Consider the following 17,041-nt stretch of genomic DNA (forward strand, 5'->3'; position numbering starts at 1 on the left):
ACTTACCTGTAATACTCTGCATGATTCCTATTGGCAACTCGAGCACTTCACCCCTTACCCCTTTTCTCCCACTGAACTTGTTGTCTTGTTTTCATGTCATGGGTTGGGAGCATTAATTAATATTAAAAGATAGAACTTTCCACTAGTTCAATATCACGGCCCTAGGACAATTATAAGATATTGGGTGGAATCTTAATGTCTTATCTTCGTGTCGAGTTTAGATTTAGATTTGCCTTGATAAAAGAGGATGCATTTACCTCGATGGTTATGAATTCTGGTAATTACCATTTGCATAAGTGTTTAGGTATAACTAGCTATAACTTATAAGCCAATTTCGATATATTAAAATTCTAAGCTGGCTTCCTTGCTTTCGGGAATACAGAAAAAAAAGATCTCACATCAATTTCGTGATGAATAAATCATTTATTTTGTTTTATATCCCCAAGCCTTCAAAAATATCAAACTTTGCCGCCTTGTTCGTCACGAGAAATGACTTAAAATTACACATTCTTCGTTCCCGTGAATGAGATCCGGTCCAGAAATACACTGAAAAACTCAAAGGGATCATTTTAGCCATATAGTGATGTTACAGATATTCTTTGCGGATCTTCCAACTTCATGCACTTTATCCTAAGCTTCAATGATAGACCAAAACATAAGGCGTCAACTATGTCAGACTGCAAATCGTGCGTATCATGGAGTGCGCCTGGGATATATGGCCTCCGTAAAAATGTCTGAAGAGATGCTTAAGTTGGATTTTAAGACTTTTAAAGAAGAGACGGTTGACCTGAAAACGGGCTGAGACTGGAAGTGTCGTTTGCATCGGGAAGTTAAAGAACTCTTGATATCGGTTGATAATAGCTGGGCAAGGATATTCCAGTATCATGGTGCAAAAAAATTAACAGTTATTGGACGAGGTTGAGCAAAATATCGTGATCTGCGAGACACTGACAAATCACGATATTTTGCGAGAACCGAGTTCAATAATTGTTTTCTCATTCGATCACTAAATTTGTTTCGCACAAAGTATTTTCGGGAACTGCGTGGAAACCGCACTAGTTCTTGCTGAATTAATGCAGACGAAAGCGTAACTTCGCCTTCGATAATACGAGATGGTCTTCATCCAATTCTCTCTCTTTCAGATATTGCCGAAATACAATAAGATGAAATTCCATTGCCATCTTTGTAGTTTCGCTGTTTTTTTCGGGGCTAGCAGACAAATCCAACTGCTCTTCTTTCTCTCTGGAAAACGAGCTGCCATTTTTCTCGGAAGTGGACACAACTACGCACGAGCAGATCATTATTTGTAGGCAGTTATTTGTAGATCACTTGGTGGGCTCTCGGCCAATGAAAAGGAAGAAAAAATTGCATCGAATGATAATGGGAATTATTAAACGATTTTTATCTTTGTCAGGTTCCGACGGCAGTCACGGTAGGCAGGTAAAACCTATCTGTCTCTAGTATATATTGGATATTGGAGAAAGACTCGTTTATTTCGCCACTGAAACAAGGCGATCAAATGCAATTTGTTTCATTTTGTTTTGTAAATGGCTCCCTTAGTACTGGACGTAAGCTGAACAAAATAATAAACACTATTTTTAGTAAGGTATAAGACAAGTAGTTCGGTGCGTCAAAATTAGTTTTTGGATTTCGTTTATTGGGAAATGCGAAAAAGCAGTCAAATCAGGATTTCCGAATCGAAAGCACCCCAAGATTGCTGTTGTTGTTGTACACGGAGCAGTAAAAAGTGTGATGAAAAAATACAATATGGTTTTTAAGGGGTAAGGGTCACTGAAAATAATTATACTTCTAAGCATTGTAATGGGGGCTTCTAAGGTTCTGAAAATTGATATTTGACCAAAGGAACATGTTCCCGGACCCCCCTTATTTTTGTACCCCTTCTTTGTCGTTTACTCAACCCAACAGCTTATTGGTTACAAATGCAGTCAATCCATACTAACAAACGGCATCCACAATAAAATGTCGAGGCAGTGTCAGCTATTTGGCAAGATGTAGTTTGCCATTATTATGAATGAACAACTGATACATTCTTTAGTCATAAGGCTTGATAAATTTTAATTGATAATTTTTTTTTTTTTTTTTGGGGGGGGGGGCTCATCGTAAAAAAAGGATTTCGAGGGGCGGGGCTGGTAAAAATTCCGATGAGGAAGGAGGAGACATTATATATAACAGTGACTATCTATCAAATCCCACCAGCCTTCCCTTTCCCCTGCCTCATAAAAAAATTAACGATTCCTAGTGGATTCTGATGGAAAAACAATACAAAACGCCCATAAAGATTGCGACAAATAGCTAGTCATCTCTCGGTAAATTAATAACTCTCTTGAATCTCCCTGCTAAAAGCCGTACATGTATGTCCATTGTCTTTGCCCTGGTATTGAGAAAAGAAACTAGATGGTGTTTATTACATGGTTAACTGGTAAAATCATTAATTGTAATTGCTTGAATAAGGTTTGCGACATAATTTGGTAAGAATCGTGACTTTGCCTCAGGAAGAGAGAACTGACTTACTCGAAGTGATAAGTCATCGATTCGCGTCAAAACTTTCGAACAAATGAAGTTTCCAGACGCCCCAGCTGCTGTTCAGTTTCAGACAAGCGGGGTTATTTTTAACCAGAGAGGAAAAACACTGAATGAAACTTGGTCTGGACAGCTAAGGGAGAAATATAACAAAGGAAATAAATTGTTTTGCATCTGTTTTTCTTTGACACTATTTAGTCTGCATGTTCTATTACCAAGTTTATTTGTTTTTTAAACTACACATGCATGTTAATCAGTACAAGACTTGAATGATTTTAGACATCGCACGCCTCTTCCAGTGCAGTATATTCAGTCCTAAATCTAAAATTAGTCTTTAAATTAAAGCAGAACATGCTCAGTTCCTTTAGACTGTCACTGAACCAAAATGTATCCCATGGCTTTGATGTTCTTCTCTCCATTATCTGGTGAGTGAGAACTTGCTGCGTTTCCACACGTGTTGGAGTCATCAGGATACCCTCCAGTACCAAACCCGATTCTTGACTCAGAGCTGCTGCAGTCATTTTCTTGGTTGCCTAGAAAACCGATTCTTGCTTTAGAAGAGCTCTTACCACTACTAAGTGCATTGAAACCTTCCTTGTTACAGTTGGTCTGCAGGGAGGCCTGTGAACCAATCAGCGTCTTCCACGTGTTACGACCCAGTGAGGTGACGCGGTATTGTCCGTCAGCGATCAGTGAGTACAGAGAGTTGGCCTGCTTGTCGAGGGCAATGAAGTTGACCTGTTGGCCGATCTTCATTCCAAGACAAATCTTGGAAAAGGGTGAGTTCCAGTAGGTCGGTAACTTGGCTTCATGGTGGTCAAAACCAGTCTTTCCTCCTGGGAGATTAAAGTCGATCTTGTTGCTCCAGAGTCGGGAATCGTAGCGAAAGGTTGCCTATGGAGAATAAAAGCAATAATCGCAATATGTAATACAAATGTCGGGAGAGTTACTCCATCCCAATAAAATGATTTTATTCAATTGTTTGAGATCTTGAGATGATTTCATAGAAACTACATAGCACTTTTAAAAAACTGTAGAACCTTATTTTATCTTAGTAAACATTTTGTCGCAAAAAATGTTTTGGAAGACTTGACGCTTCTTTACTTACAGTCAAAGTAAAACAAGCACTAGTTTTGATTATTCTCTGAAGGGGAACTAAAGGTTTCGATCGAATCCTTCTAACTCCAAAGAAAAACACAGCGCCAATACTTCGAAAGTTGTAACTTAAACAAAACGCCATAAGAATACATCATAATGTTTGACAATGTTTAAGATTACATTTTTTAAAATTATTGAGTGTCACGTTTTACCTTAGCGCCGTCAATTTTCATGACCAGCGTCCATCCACCACCACTGCATGCTCCAAGGCCATGAATTGTCATGTGACAAAAAACAGGGACCTTCCCAGCGTTTATTTGGAGTAAGTAAGCTTTGTTCCCATGCGACCTGATTACAAAACATGAGAATAAATAAATGAGAAGTAAACCACATCTGTATAATACTTTCTCCATCTTCTTTCTAGATGGTAACTCGTGCAAGAAAAAACTAATATTAAGAGCTTTCTCAAAAGGTCTTTTTCTACAGGAAATTTATTGAACTTTATTGGTAAAAAGGATGCTTATAAAAATATGACAACGAACAAACTGCGGTGGTCAAAGGTAAGGATTGTTCATAAATTTGAATTCTTGATTTTTTGGTACAACTTCCCAAAATAGCACACAATTTATACGGTTATTTTGTTGATCATTTTCAAGTTCTTTTTTTTTTCTTTTTTACTCATTGGGTGCCTTTGATACTTATATGTTGCAACTTGACAACGTACTTATGGTTCGCGTAAATGTCTTTACACGACGCGAAGGACGAACCTGCAAAAGATAAAATGCAATAAAGTTAAACTAGAAACAAAACAAAGCAACTATATCAAACAAGAGACACATTTTTACACGATGCAAGATAAGATGTATCGCTACACGACGCAAAGGACGAGCCTGTCCAAGATAAAATGCAATAACACTAAGCGAAAAAGAAAACAAAGAAACTAAATAACACAAGAGGCACATTTTTACACGATGCAAGACACGATGTATCGTTACACGACGCAAAGGACAAACTGCCCATGATAAAATGCAATAAAGTTTAGCAAGAAACAAAACAAAGAAAATCAAACAAGTGACACAATAATTTTATACCAGATTCAACGTTGGGTTTTCCACGAGATGTGCCATTGACTACGCGAATAAGATTCTGAAAGTTTTTCTCCAAAGTGGCTTCAAGAGAATTGATGGCTTTCTCAGTCTTGTCTGAATCTTTCACGTTGGTGATCTCAGTGTTGCCTGAATTTTCATTCACGTTGACGATAATTGTTTTGTCGCTTTTTTTGGCAGGAGCCGGAGTCGACACGGGTGCAGTGTTGTTGCCATCTGCAGCTACGATCGCGATCACACAGGATAGCTGGAGAATGAACCGAACGTTCAGAGTCAAGCGCATCTTATTGAGTAATGTCTTTATGAATCACTCACTATTGGAGACTTAACATTATAACAAAAGTTTTATCGAGTCGTGATTTTATCTTCTTGTTTATTTGGCATTTATTTGTAGTGCATTAACAAAGCTAACACTCTAGCAAAGCTGAATTTGCCACTAAATCAATCCATCAATTAATCAATCAATTAATACTTGAGTGGAACAATATATCTTCACGCAATGTTATGGTTAGGTATAGATACATGTCTCAGCATTATATATCTTCCTTATTATCTTCTCTAACTGTGTTATATTAAAGTGACAAAAATGACTACCAAACTTTCTCCGTGAAAAGTTGTTTTAAAATATAAACTGAAAGAAATCGTTAATGCAAAGGAATATTGTCTTCCAGATCATCTGCATAAGTTGCAGATAGACGTGTTAACGTATAAAGAGATTCAATAAAAGGCAATTACTGCACTTTGCGTTTTCAAGACTATTGTTACCACTTAAAATGTCGTCTGTGTCAATTAAGTGTCGCCATTTTGCCCGAAGACTGGCACTCGCTATTCTTATAACAATTCATCGGCTGGTGATATTCCCATGGGACTTTAAAGTAGCTCTGTCGAAGGACGGAGCATCTTGGAAAAACTTGGCTCAATTTTGTCACGTTTCTTGTTTTTTACTCACCTTTACAAAAACCAGCATGGCTTATATTGCTATATTATCACTTCTTCCTTCAAATGAAATAAGAAATAAAAAGATATAATAATAAAATTTCCTTAAGCCTATTGTATTTTACGACAAATCGCTTAAAAACGCAGAAATAACAACTCAAAGCTATCATGATTCTTATCATTATTTAACGGCCAGAATTTCTCTCACACAATTGCAGCTGGTAGACATTTCAAAGGAAATGCTTATGAAGGACTACGAAAAAGAGTTTGCACGACTTTTCAGCTAGTGGTGCTCGTCTTGGTGAGGAGTGAATTGAACACATTAGCGACGTTTCTTCTGATCCAAATTTACACTTGGTTTGAAAGAAGATGATAAATTAATTTTCCACCAAGAAGGATTTTGCATGTTGAAAATAACGTTAGGTCTTGACCTAACGATGGCATACAGAGGCCCAGCGCTGTGGAACAACACGTTAGCCAACGACTACTTGCAAATCACTTCAATCAAAATTGGAAAATAACACAGGAGTTAAACATTTAATTTTAATTCCACATCAATTCCTTTCTCAATTTTTATAGACGAAGATTTTATATATTTTTAGATGTATATTAGCTTATATTTTAAATGTAATATTAAGACATAGTTAACGTTTAAGCCTGGTTTTCACTAGCGACGCAAGCACAAGCGCAAGCATGAGCCCAATCACGCAAAAAGGACAAATTTTGATCCTTGTTCTTGTGCTTGCCGCAAGCACAAGCTCTAGCATAAAGCTGCAATGCACTTGTGCTTTTTGTTTGAGTCGAAGCCGTTTTCACAGAGAAATAAGAGGTGTTATTCTCGCACTTGTGCTTGCGCTTGTTCTTGCGTCGCTAGTGAAAACCAGACTTTAGAAGCAAATTTTAATACTATATTTTTAATGTAATTTTTTATGTAAAACACTACGTATATAAGCGACAAATAAGCCTTCAGCTTTAAATTTTATCTATTGATATTAAAAAAAGGTTTCTCTATCTATCTGTGAAACAATATCATGACTAGGAAAGGGATCGTATAGACAGTTGAGGATTTGCTTCGCTTCGTTTCCCAGCTTTAATTGGCTTCATGTTGTTTTATTTACCACTGAGGATTCTGAACGTCTGCTGTTGCTGCTTATTCCTTGAATTTGTTATTTACGCGACGATGTTGAACTCTGCATTAGCGCTTAAAATGCTACGTAAGAATTATTGAGACACTGTTATGACCAGGCTTCGTAAACATATACTCGCATTTTCTTTATGATGTGAATCATAAATTCCACAGAAGAAAAGATAATCGTTCATTTGGCATTTGTATTTTTTTCTTCAATGTTTATCATGACTACGGTGTTTTATTTAGAAACCAGGATACGTCTAACTGAATTCCTTGTAGGTAGGTTTTGTAATGAAGCTTATGGAAAGAAGAAAATTCAGTAAGGAGGATATTTATGTACACATGGTGGATTAAACTAAAATCGTCATGCCTTCCTGTTTATGATATTTGTATGTAGTGCATTAATTAACGGATAGCTCCATTAGTCCATAATCATTCCCTAGGACAATTACAAATTATTGAGTGGAATCTCAATTCCTAATCTCTGTGTCTTATTTCAAGCACTATACTAGGTTTCTTTTTCATTGAAATTAATGTAGAATTTCGAGTTTAGTTTTATATCTGTCTAAACAGAAGGGAATGTATTAACCTCAGTTGTTATGAATTTTATGTGGTACAGAAACCATCCCAGTAAACTCGGGCCGGATAAAATGATTAACTATAGAAAAAGTAAGGCAAAGTTAACAATAATCTGGGGTTACCATTCATAATAAGAGGTAAGGCATAATTTATAGGCCAATTTCGATATATTTAAATTCTGACTTGGCTTCCTTGCATAGGAAATAGCCTCATAAAATATCGCACTTGGCCTATATGTACGTCACGCGAGAAATCACTTTAAATTACTAATTCTCTGTTTCCGTTTTCCCGTGAATCAGACCTGGTCCAGAAATGCACTGGAAGACTCAAACGGATCATTTTAACCATATAGTAATGTTACAGATATTCTTTGCGGATCATCCACCATCATGCACGTTATTCTAAGCCTGTCAAATGAATGTGGCAATTTGGTAGATAAGTACTTTAGCAAAGTTCATCAGGCCGTTATTTCCTTTTTCTTTTCTTTTCAATTAAAATCTGCCCCTAAAGGAATCGACTGAACTCAGTAGTCTAATGTCTGATTAGTGGAAATTAGAAGACCGTGAGGAGGGCACGAGGTCCTGGTGACGAGTGCTCTAGCAAAAGACGCTTCCTTCAATGAAAGTCCAAGACATAATGCGCCATCTATAACAGACTGCTAAATCGTGCGTATAATGGAGTGCGCCTGGGCTATATGGCCTCCGTAAAAATGTCTGAAAAGTTGTTTAGGTTTGATTTTGAGACTTTTAAAGAAGAAACTGTTGACCTGAAAGGAGTCTGAGACTGAAGGTGGCGTTAGCCCTGTCTCTTGCAATCACCGTGTCTTGCACGTAATAATATGTTCTAAAGCGCTTGTTCCCAGAGGACTGCAGAAATGAAATCGGAATATCTGAACATAACCTTTGATAGCAGCGTAAGAGCAACAAAACGTTCAACTCGCTTTGGATCTAATGACTTAGCCCTAAAAAAATGTACGATCGATACTCCATTGCTAAGGGGTCCCAAGGGTTTGGGGCAAAAGGTAACATGTATAATTATCTTAATAGGGACAAGAAAAGTTATACGATCATTTTTAGAAAACAAGAAATACAATTAACGGGAATCTTTCGTGAAACAAACTTTGGGCAGCCAGTGAATTTCTCAATGGCGAACATGGAAGATATATGCAAATTTTCAAGGGATGAAGGGAATATGGATCACCCCCACCTCCCCTCCTCCTGAGAGGCCCTCTGGCAGGGTGTAACTTACGTGTGGAGTATGCATGTATATTAACAAAATATAAGTCAAACACTTGTGAATTCCCAACACCAATGTTTATTTCTAATATACTTGACCTCTGTTTCTTAAATCTATTTTCAGCACTTGTTGAGAACCAACTTAGATTAATCAGTCAGTTTCATTCTATGTTTGCGGTTTCTTACTTTTCTAACAACATATCTTCTAACGGCTTCTAATTATAACGTTCTCGGTTTTTCTTCTCACTGAACCAAAATATATCCCATGGCTTTGATGTTTCTGTCTCCACACGTGTTAAAGTTTTGCGTACCAAACCCGATTCTGGAATCACATGTGTTGCAGTCGTTTTGGTCGTTACCAAGGATACCGATTCGAGCTTGGGAATGTTTTGCGCTGCATGCAGCATTGAAGCCTTCCCTATTACAGTACGACTGCAAATGGGCCAGTGAGCCAATCAGCGTCTTCCATGTGTTACGACCCAGTGAGGTGGGGCGGTATTGCCCATCAGCGATCAGTGAGTACAGAGAGTTGGCCTGCTTGTCGAGGACAACGAAGTTGATCTGTTGGCCGATCTTCATGCCAAGACAAACCTTGGAGAAGGGTGTGTTCCAGTAGGTCGGTAGCTTGGTCTCATGATGGTCAAACCCAGTCTTTCCTCCTGCAAGATTGAAGTCGATCTTGTTGCTCCAGAGTTGGGAATCGTAACGAAAGGTTGCCTATCGAGAGCAAAAAATTCGCGATATTTAATACAAACTGAAGGTTGCACCATCCCAACAAAAGACTTTTCTAAAATTGTTTGACATCTTGAGGTTATTTCATAGACACTACGCAGCCCCTTTAAAAAATTGTAGAACCTTATTTTATCTTAGTAAACATTTTGTCACTAAAATTGTTTTGGAAGACTTTATGCTTATTAGTTACAGTCAAGGTAGCAAGCATTAGTTTTGTTTACAGTCGGAGCTCTCTTAACGGACACTCTCGTAAGCGGACAGCTCTACTTACGGCCACCTTGTTGGAAACCCCGTTTTTACTCCCATACAAACTCTGTATTTTTACATTCTCGTAAGCGGACAATCCCGTAAGCGGCCGCGGACACTTTACGAGATTACGACTTAGACTTTTTGCTTTATTTTTAAGCTCCCGTAAGCGGACACCGCAAAGAAAATCATATAAAAAAACCTCTGTATCTTGTATTAATCAATCAACTTCACATCGCGGTTCGTCACAATGATTTTACTGTAATTACAGTACCATATTTCAGTGTTTGTTTTGTCGTCATCCACGTCCGGTTACATTTCGAAACACCACTAAGTTGCATATTACCATTATGTTAGCTGGGCAAGCTCCCGTAAGCGGCCATCTATCCCCTACACCTCTAGTGGCCACTTACAAGAACCATTCTCGTAAGCGGCCAGCTCCAGTTGCGGACACTTTTTTCGCGTCCCGAGGGTGTCCGCTTATGAGAGCTTCGACTGTATTCTCTGAAGAAGAACTAAAGGTTTCGATCGAATATTTCTGCCTCCAAAAAAACGCAGCGCCAATACTCCGAAAGTTGTCACTTAAACATAACGAAACAAGAATACGTCATAATGTTTGACAATGTTTTAACTACATTGTTTTAGATTAGAGAGTGTCATGTTTTACCTTAGCGCCGTCAATTTTCATGACCAGCGACCATCCACCACCACCGCATGCTCCAAGGCCATGAATTGTCATGTGACAAAAAACAGGGACCTTCGCAGCGTTTATTTGGAGTAAGTAAGCTCTATTCCCCTGCGAACTGATTACAGAACATAAGAAACATAAATGAAAAGCAAATCACATCTCAGTATAATACTTTTTCCAACACCTTTCTAGATGGTAAAACCGTTCAAGAAAAACTAGGAAAACTAATATTTAGAGCTTTTTCAAAAGGTCTTTTTCGACAATAAATTTATCGAACTTTAGTGGTTAAAAATGATGCTTTAAAAATACGACAACGAACAAACTGCGGTGGCCAAAGGTAAGGATTGTTCATAAATTTGAAATCTAGATTTTTTTTGTCACAACTTGCTAAAAAAAGCACAAACGTTATACGGATATTGCGTTGATCATTTTTAAGTTTTTTTTTTCTTTTTTACTCTTTGGGTGTCTTTGATACTTATATCTTCCAACCTGACAACGTACTTATGGCTCACGTAAATGTCTTTACACGATGCGAAGGACGAACCTGCAAAAGATAAAATAAATTAAGTTAAACGAGAAACGAGACAAAGATACTAAATTAAACAAGAAACACATTTTTACACGACGCATGACACGACGCAAAGGACGAGCCTGCCCAAGATTAAATTCAATCAAGGCTAGTTAAGCGAGAAACAAAACAGAGAGATTAAATAAAACAAGAGGCACAATTATATAAGCATTTACACGACGAAAGACAGGTTGCTTCGTTACACGACGTAAAGGACAAACTTGTCCGTGATAAAATGCAATAAAGGTTAGCAGTTTAGCAAGTTTTTATACCAGATTCAACGTTGAGTTTTCCACGAGATGTGCCATTGACTACGCGAATAAGCTTCTGAAAGTTTTTCTCCAAAGTGGCTTCAAGAGATTTGATGGCTTTCTCAGTCTTGTCTGAATCTTTCACGTTGGTGATCTCAGTGTTGCCTGAATTTTCATTCACGCGACGCAAGACATGTTGTTTCATTATTCGACGCAAAGGACGAACCGGTCCAAGATAAAATTCAATTAAAGTGTATATGACAGATTTTTTTTTATTTGCCTGATTAAATCTTCGTGGTATGCTGATGCGAACATTGAAAAAAAAAATTCGCGCAGTGGGGAGCTGGGTCTAAACCGACCATGACGTCAAACAATCTCGAGCCCAGAGTGTCTCCCGGCTCCGTGGACCGTCAGCGGTTGGTCAGCGGTAGGGTCGCCGGTAGACACTCTGGGAAACTGAAATGTATTTCTCTTTCTCTATTGGCCCTCAAAGAACAATAGAAATCAACACGGAAGTGTGAAAATCTTCCTGGAAGTAAAACAAACCGGAAACCCTGGAAAAACATTTTTTTTGTTTTCCATGGTCAAATGTTCAGAAGTATCAGCTTAATTTTGTAAAAACACCTAAGAAATCGTGATATGGCTCTAAATAAATGAAATATTTTCTAATTCTTCCCTTCTCTTTGAACGTAAAATATACCATGAATAAAAAAGGACTTCCTTTAAACGTCGATTCTGAACGGAGTTTTTAAACAACAAACGACGGCGTCACCAAGGACAAGGTCAATTGAAAACTCAATTTATAGTTGACTTACAAATCTCGCTAGAACTACTGTTTTCATTTAAATCTCCGTTCCGGTTGAAAAACTGAATATGGCAGACAGTGCACGATTCAAAATAATTACTAATGACGCAGAATTTGAACAAAACGCGTTGTTGTTTTGCTGAAGAAAATGAATTGTACAAAAATTATAACACACGCGTGCACGTGCTAAGTCGCCAAAATGCTAATTACGCCTTTTGAATAGCGTTGATCTGTGTGCGTGTGGCCTTCAACGTCTTTATTAATATCACCGCCATTCAACGAGGAAAAAATTGTTTACTTGAAAACATGCAACCTATCCTGAAAAGATGCGCTGTCAGCGAGAAGCCTTTCCAATATACAAAAGTCGCCAAATAAAAGTATGCGAAAGTCGCCAAACAATTTTTTTTTTTTTATGAACAGAACAATAGCTTGTTTGTGCGCTGTGTATTATGTAAATTTCTTAGCTGTCCTCGCCAAAACAACAACGGACACACGCACGCAGTCTTCACGGACGGAATCCTGGAAGACTAACAACACCTTTGATTTTAAAACAAACATAGCAGAATGCTCAAGAAAGAGACTAAAGGAAATCAAAACACCAGACGCATTTTTGTTAACTCTCTCTTTTGTTAACTGCAGGACGTTATTGTTACTTTTGTTGAATCAATAAACACCAGTAATACTGTAGTTCAACTTTTTCGATTTACTTCCGTTCTGTGAAATTTACTTCCGCTTGGAACTACGAGCATGCGCAATAAAAGACGGAAGACCAAGGTTCTTCCTGGAATCGACCTGAAATTGATCTGATCGATTCCAGTTTCCCAGAGTACATCCCATACCGCTGACCGACTAGAAGGACTCTGGGCTCGAGATTGGACGTCAAAAGCAGAATAGACCCAGCTCCCCACTGTGCGCGGTTTTGGACCAACCGGAAGTGAAAATATAGCGTGTTTTAGGTCGAAAACGCGGTGAAAAAAAAACGAGATTTCGAATTTCTTTTTTTCGATGTCCGCATCAGCATACCACGTTTATTTTTATCAGGCAAATAAAAAAAATCTGTCATATACACTTTAAGTTAAGTAATGTTTAATAAATGAGCAGCGGCGTTTTATCAACTGCGAATTTATTGAACGGCTTCAAAATCTTTTGATGTAGATCAACTCATTCTTGCACTAATATTTAGATTTGCGGTTATTTTGGCCTAGAAAACTGGACGTAAAGTTTAGCCGTGTTTTTATGAGATATAAAGGAGCAGTCCCGCACCGGTTCAAAGCGTCTCTCTGATTGGCTGATCCACGAGAACAATAGTAAATTATTTAATAAAATAAATACTTTATATGTTTTGTGGTGATTTCTTTCACCGTTAGTAGTTCCTCTAATTTACATCCCATCTAAGGAACATTTCTGGCTTATCATAGGTATTTACAATAGCAACGGCAAACATGGGAAAGCATGGATAAGCACGGCTATGACCGGAACCGGCCATTTCCGGTCGTACCGACGGTACCGGCCGTACCGGCCGTACCGACTGTACCGACTGTACCGACATTACCGGCCGTACCGGCCGTACCGGCTGTACCGAGTGTACCGAGTGTACCGGCTGTACCGAGTGTACCGGGTGTACCGAGTGTACCGAGTGTACCGGCTGTACCGAGTGTACCGGCTGTACCGGCTGTACCGAGTGTACCGGCTGTACCGATTGTACCGGGTGTACCGGCCGTACCGGCTGTACCGGCTGTACCGGCCGTACCGGCCGTACCGGCCGTACTGGCTGTACCGGCTGTACCGGCTGTACCGAGTGTACCGAGTGTACCGGCTGTACCGAGTGTACCGGGTGTACCGAGTGTACCGAGTGTACCGGCTGTACCGAGTGTACCGGCTGTACCGGCCGTACCGAGTGTACCGGCTGTACCGATTGTACCGGGTGTACCGAGTGTACCGGGTGTACCGAGTGTACCGGGTGTACCGAGTGTACCGGCTGTACCGAGTGTACCGGCTGTACCGAGTGTACCGAGTGTACCGAGCGTACCGGGTGTACCGGGTGTACCGGCCGTACCGGCCGTACCGAGTGTACCGGGTGTACCGAGTGTACCGAGTGTACCGAGTGTACCGGGTGTACCGAGTGTACCGAGTGTACCGGGTGTACCGAGTGTACCGGGTGTACCGAGTGTACCGAGTGTACCGAGTGTACCGGCTGTACCGAGTGTACCGAGTGTACCGGGTGTACCGAGTGTACCGAGTGTACCGAGTGTCCCGGCTGTACCGGCTGTACCGAGTGTACCGGCTGTACCGAGTGTACCGGGTGTACCGAGTGTACCGGGTGTACCGAGTGTACCGGGTGTACCGAGTGTACCGGGTGTACCGAGTGTACCGGGTGTACCGAGTGTACCGGGTGTACCGAGTGTACCGAGTGTACCGGGTGTACCGAGTGTACCGAGTGTACCGAGTGTACCGAGCGTACCGGGTGTACCGGCCGTACCGAATGTACCGAGTGTACCGGGTGTATCGAGTGTACCGAGCGTACCAAGTGTTCCGAGTGTTCCGAGTGTACCGGGTGTACCGAGTGTACCGGGTGTACTGAGTGTATCGAGTGTACCGGACCGTAGAACGTGAGTAAGAAGGAGCCGGTATCACAAAAGTTTGTAATGAGATGTACTATAATTATCGTACAGTAATTCTGGTTCACAAAGTTCTCAAGCTTTATGCAAAAGCTCGCAGTGATTCTGTGTCATTCTGTAAAACGTCAAACCTGATTTTTGATGTTTGGTGTTGTTTGAAAATATTTATTTCAACAAGAAAGTAGGACAGAAGTTGGCAATAGATTGAAAATAATTCAGGTGCATAAGTCTGACGGACTTCCTTTAATTCCATCTTTCGGCGTGACAGTATTTCGTGGGAATTTATTTTCTCTATTTGGAGAAAAGTATGTTAAAACATTAAAAAATATATGTCCAATAATGTTTTAGTTTTATTGGAGACATATGCGGCTTTCACAAACGACTTTAGGAAATACTTTGTGCAGAATATTGTAACGATCCGAAGTCGGCTTGACACGGATCCTGCTTTTTCACATTTAGAAAATGACACTTATTGCGCTGCTGTTGCTGACCATCGTTTGCTGGATTTACGCTGCTGTCTTGTCATGATGTTAAATACTAGCAATCAACTGAAATACTCTTTACATAGATTGCAACCGAATGACCCGGTTTTGTGGACTTTTTAAATTATCTCCTCAGGATCGTACCGTTACTGATGTTCGAGACAAGGAGTTGTATATAAACTATAAATTTAATTTTCTAGTAATTTCTTCGTGCAACCAGTGTGCGCGCTTATTTGTGCAATGTACCTTATTACATATAATTTTCGCGACACTTTTCCTTTTATTTCGCGAATTTCGATATTCCAAAAAATCGCGAAATAAAAGTGACGCGAACAATAAGTGTCGCGAATATGACATGCCGCGAAAAGTGACTCACATTATATCAACAATAAAAAAAATAAGTTTAGTACCACTTAAGGAAGGATAACCTGCGATCAGGCTTTCTTTTTTCGCGGCGGAGGGAAGGCGAGACCCCTCCGCCGCGAGAAAAATAACGCCTGATCGCAGGTTAAAGGAAGGAAGGAAGGATCAGTTTTGAGTGTAAATGAATGTTGTCGTCAATTGGCTCAAGAACAATAACTCATGCACATACAACCATGGCCTACTTGTAGACATTGTAAGAAGTGCTCTGTTGTCTGTCGGTGATGCATGTGTTTGTTTCCACTGAAATCAGAAGTTTCCCAAACTTTAAGAGATCTTAAGACAATTCGGTTGTAATTCGCTCGGTGAGTATTCGTTTTCTTCGTCCACGTTGTAAGCTCTGAAAAATATCAATCTTTTCGGTAGTTTCTTTGCGAATGTGAGAGTACACGTTTTGTTTTAGCAGGTTTAGTTGGAAATTTGAATTTGCCGGCTATCGAAAAAATACACGGCTTGGACCATTTTCATGGAAGTGGTCCGTATGGCAAAATCCCGACCAAGAAAGAACCAATCTTAACGCTTGGATTTGTCTAAGACTGGCTTTGCCATATAATAGTAGTAAATATAGTGGTTATAGTGGTGAAGGGGATATGCATGACGTGTAATTTTAAAAAATAAATTACTCACCCGAGGAAATTACACACACACACACACACGACACACACAGGAATCACGAAGTAAACGATTGGACGCAATAAGTTGTGTAAAAGACGCGTTCTCTCTGCTTTATTAATCCTTTTTGGGTTTGTGTTTGTTGTGAACTCAACGGCAAATTTCGGTGAACATGCATCGCTTAAATCGTAGTACAGGTATGAAAATCGGCATCTAAGCCGGTACGCTCGGTGCGCTGGGTACACCCTGTACGCCTGGTACGCCCCGTACACTCGGTACACCCGGTACACTCGGTACGCCCGGTACAGTCGGTACACTCGGTACACTCGGTACACCCGGTACGCCCGGTACAATCGGTACGCCCGGTACGCTCGGTACACCCGGCCGTACCGACTGTACCGGCCATACCGACTGTACTGGGTGTACCGAGTGTACCGGGCGTACCGACTGTACCGACTGTACCGGCCGTACCGACTGTACCGGGTGTACCATAAACAACGCGATATAACTCAAACAGTTCCAACACAATAACAAAGCTTACAAAACTGACAATCTCAACAAAAATAACGTTAAAAACGATGCATCTTGTCGAACAGACGAACATAGCCAAATGACACCAACCGTTTCGCCTACTAACTTTGGCTTCACAACCAAAGCTCGCGTGTGATTGGTCCGGTACGTCTCGGTACAAAATTTATAAAATCAGCCAAAATCAGCCAATCAGAGAGCCGCTTTGAATCGGTGCAGGACAACTGATATAAAGACACTCCTTAAACATTAATTTCCTTTGTGTTTTCTTTATGAATTATTAATGAGTTTTTGAAGCGAGAAACAAGACAAAGATACTAAATCAAACAACAGGCACAATTTTACACGACGCAAGACACGATGCTTCATTTTACGACGCAAAGGATGAGCCTGCCCAAGATAAAATTCAATCAATTAAAGCGAGTAACAAGACAAGCTAAATTAAACAAGAGACACAATTTTACAAG

General features: G+C 39.9%; 2 protein-coding genes and 1 pseudogene across 3 annotated transcripts in view; all 3 read right to left on the minus strand.

Moving 5' to 3' along the window:
- LOC144636444 (putative skeletal organic matrix protein 5) overlaps positions 1–17,041 on the minus strand; it is a 143,408-nt pseudogene that overhangs the window by 21,202 nt on the left and 105,165 nt on the right. The window lies entirely within an intron of this gene.
- LOC144635489 (uncharacterized) lies at positions 2,781–5,028 on the minus strand. The gene is made up of 4 exons (XM_078494590.1): positions 4,731–5,028; positions 4,364–4,406; positions 3,852–3,987; positions 2,781–3,435 (listed from the first exon to the last, which is right to left on the minus strand). Exons 1-4 carry the CDS (start codon positions 5,026–5,028, stop codon positions 2,914–2,916), a joined length of 999 nt encoding a protein of 332 aa, XP_078350716.1. The 3' UTR covers positions 2,781–2,913.
- Positions 8,754–11,314, minus strand: LOC144635490 (putative skeletal organic matrix protein 5). The gene is made up of 4 exons (XM_078494591.1): positions 11,131–11,314; positions 10,780–10,834; positions 10,270–10,405; positions 8,754–9,341 (listed from the first exon to the last, which is right to left on the minus strand). Exons 1-4 carry the CDS (start codon positions 11,312–11,314, stop codon positions 8,868–8,870), a joined length of 849 nt encoding a protein of 282 aa, XP_078350717.1. The 3' UTR covers positions 8,754–8,867.

The sequence above is a fragment of the Oculina patagonica genome, chromosome 13, assembly GCF_052425735.1.
Source record: "Oculina patagonica isolate OP01 chromosome 13, crgOcupat, whole genome shotgun sequence".
Classification (NCBI taxonomy): Eukaryota; Metazoa; Cnidaria; class Anthozoa; order Scleractinia; family Oculinidae; genus Oculina; species Oculina patagonica.

Bases quoted from the DNA above. Each gene is read 5' to 3' on its own strand.
- LOC144635490 (XM_078494591.1), bottom strand. From the start codon at position 11,314: ATGAAACAACATGTCTTGCGTCGCGTGAATGAAAATTCAGGCAACACT. The intron at 10,835-11,130 runs GTATAAAAACTT...TATCTTTTGCAG, and splicing joins AAAACTCAACGTTGAATCTG to GTTCGTCCTTCGCATCGTGT. The intron at 9,342-10,269 runs GTAAAACATGAC...TGCTCTCGATAG, and splicing joins TGAAAATTGACGGCGCTAAG to GCAACCTTTCGTTACGATTC.
- LOC144635489 (XM_078494590.1), bottom strand. From the start codon at position 5,028: ATGCGCTTGACTCTGAACGTTCGGTTCATTCTCCAGCTATCCTGTGTG. The intron at 4,407-4,730 runs GTATAAAATTAT...TATCTTTTGCAG, and splicing joins AAAACCCAACGTTGAATCTG to GTTCGTCCTTCGCGTCGTGT. The intron at 3,988-4,363 runs GTACGTTGTCAA...TTTTGTAATCAG, and splicing joins GACATTTACGCGAACCATAA to GTCGCATGGGAACAAAGCTT.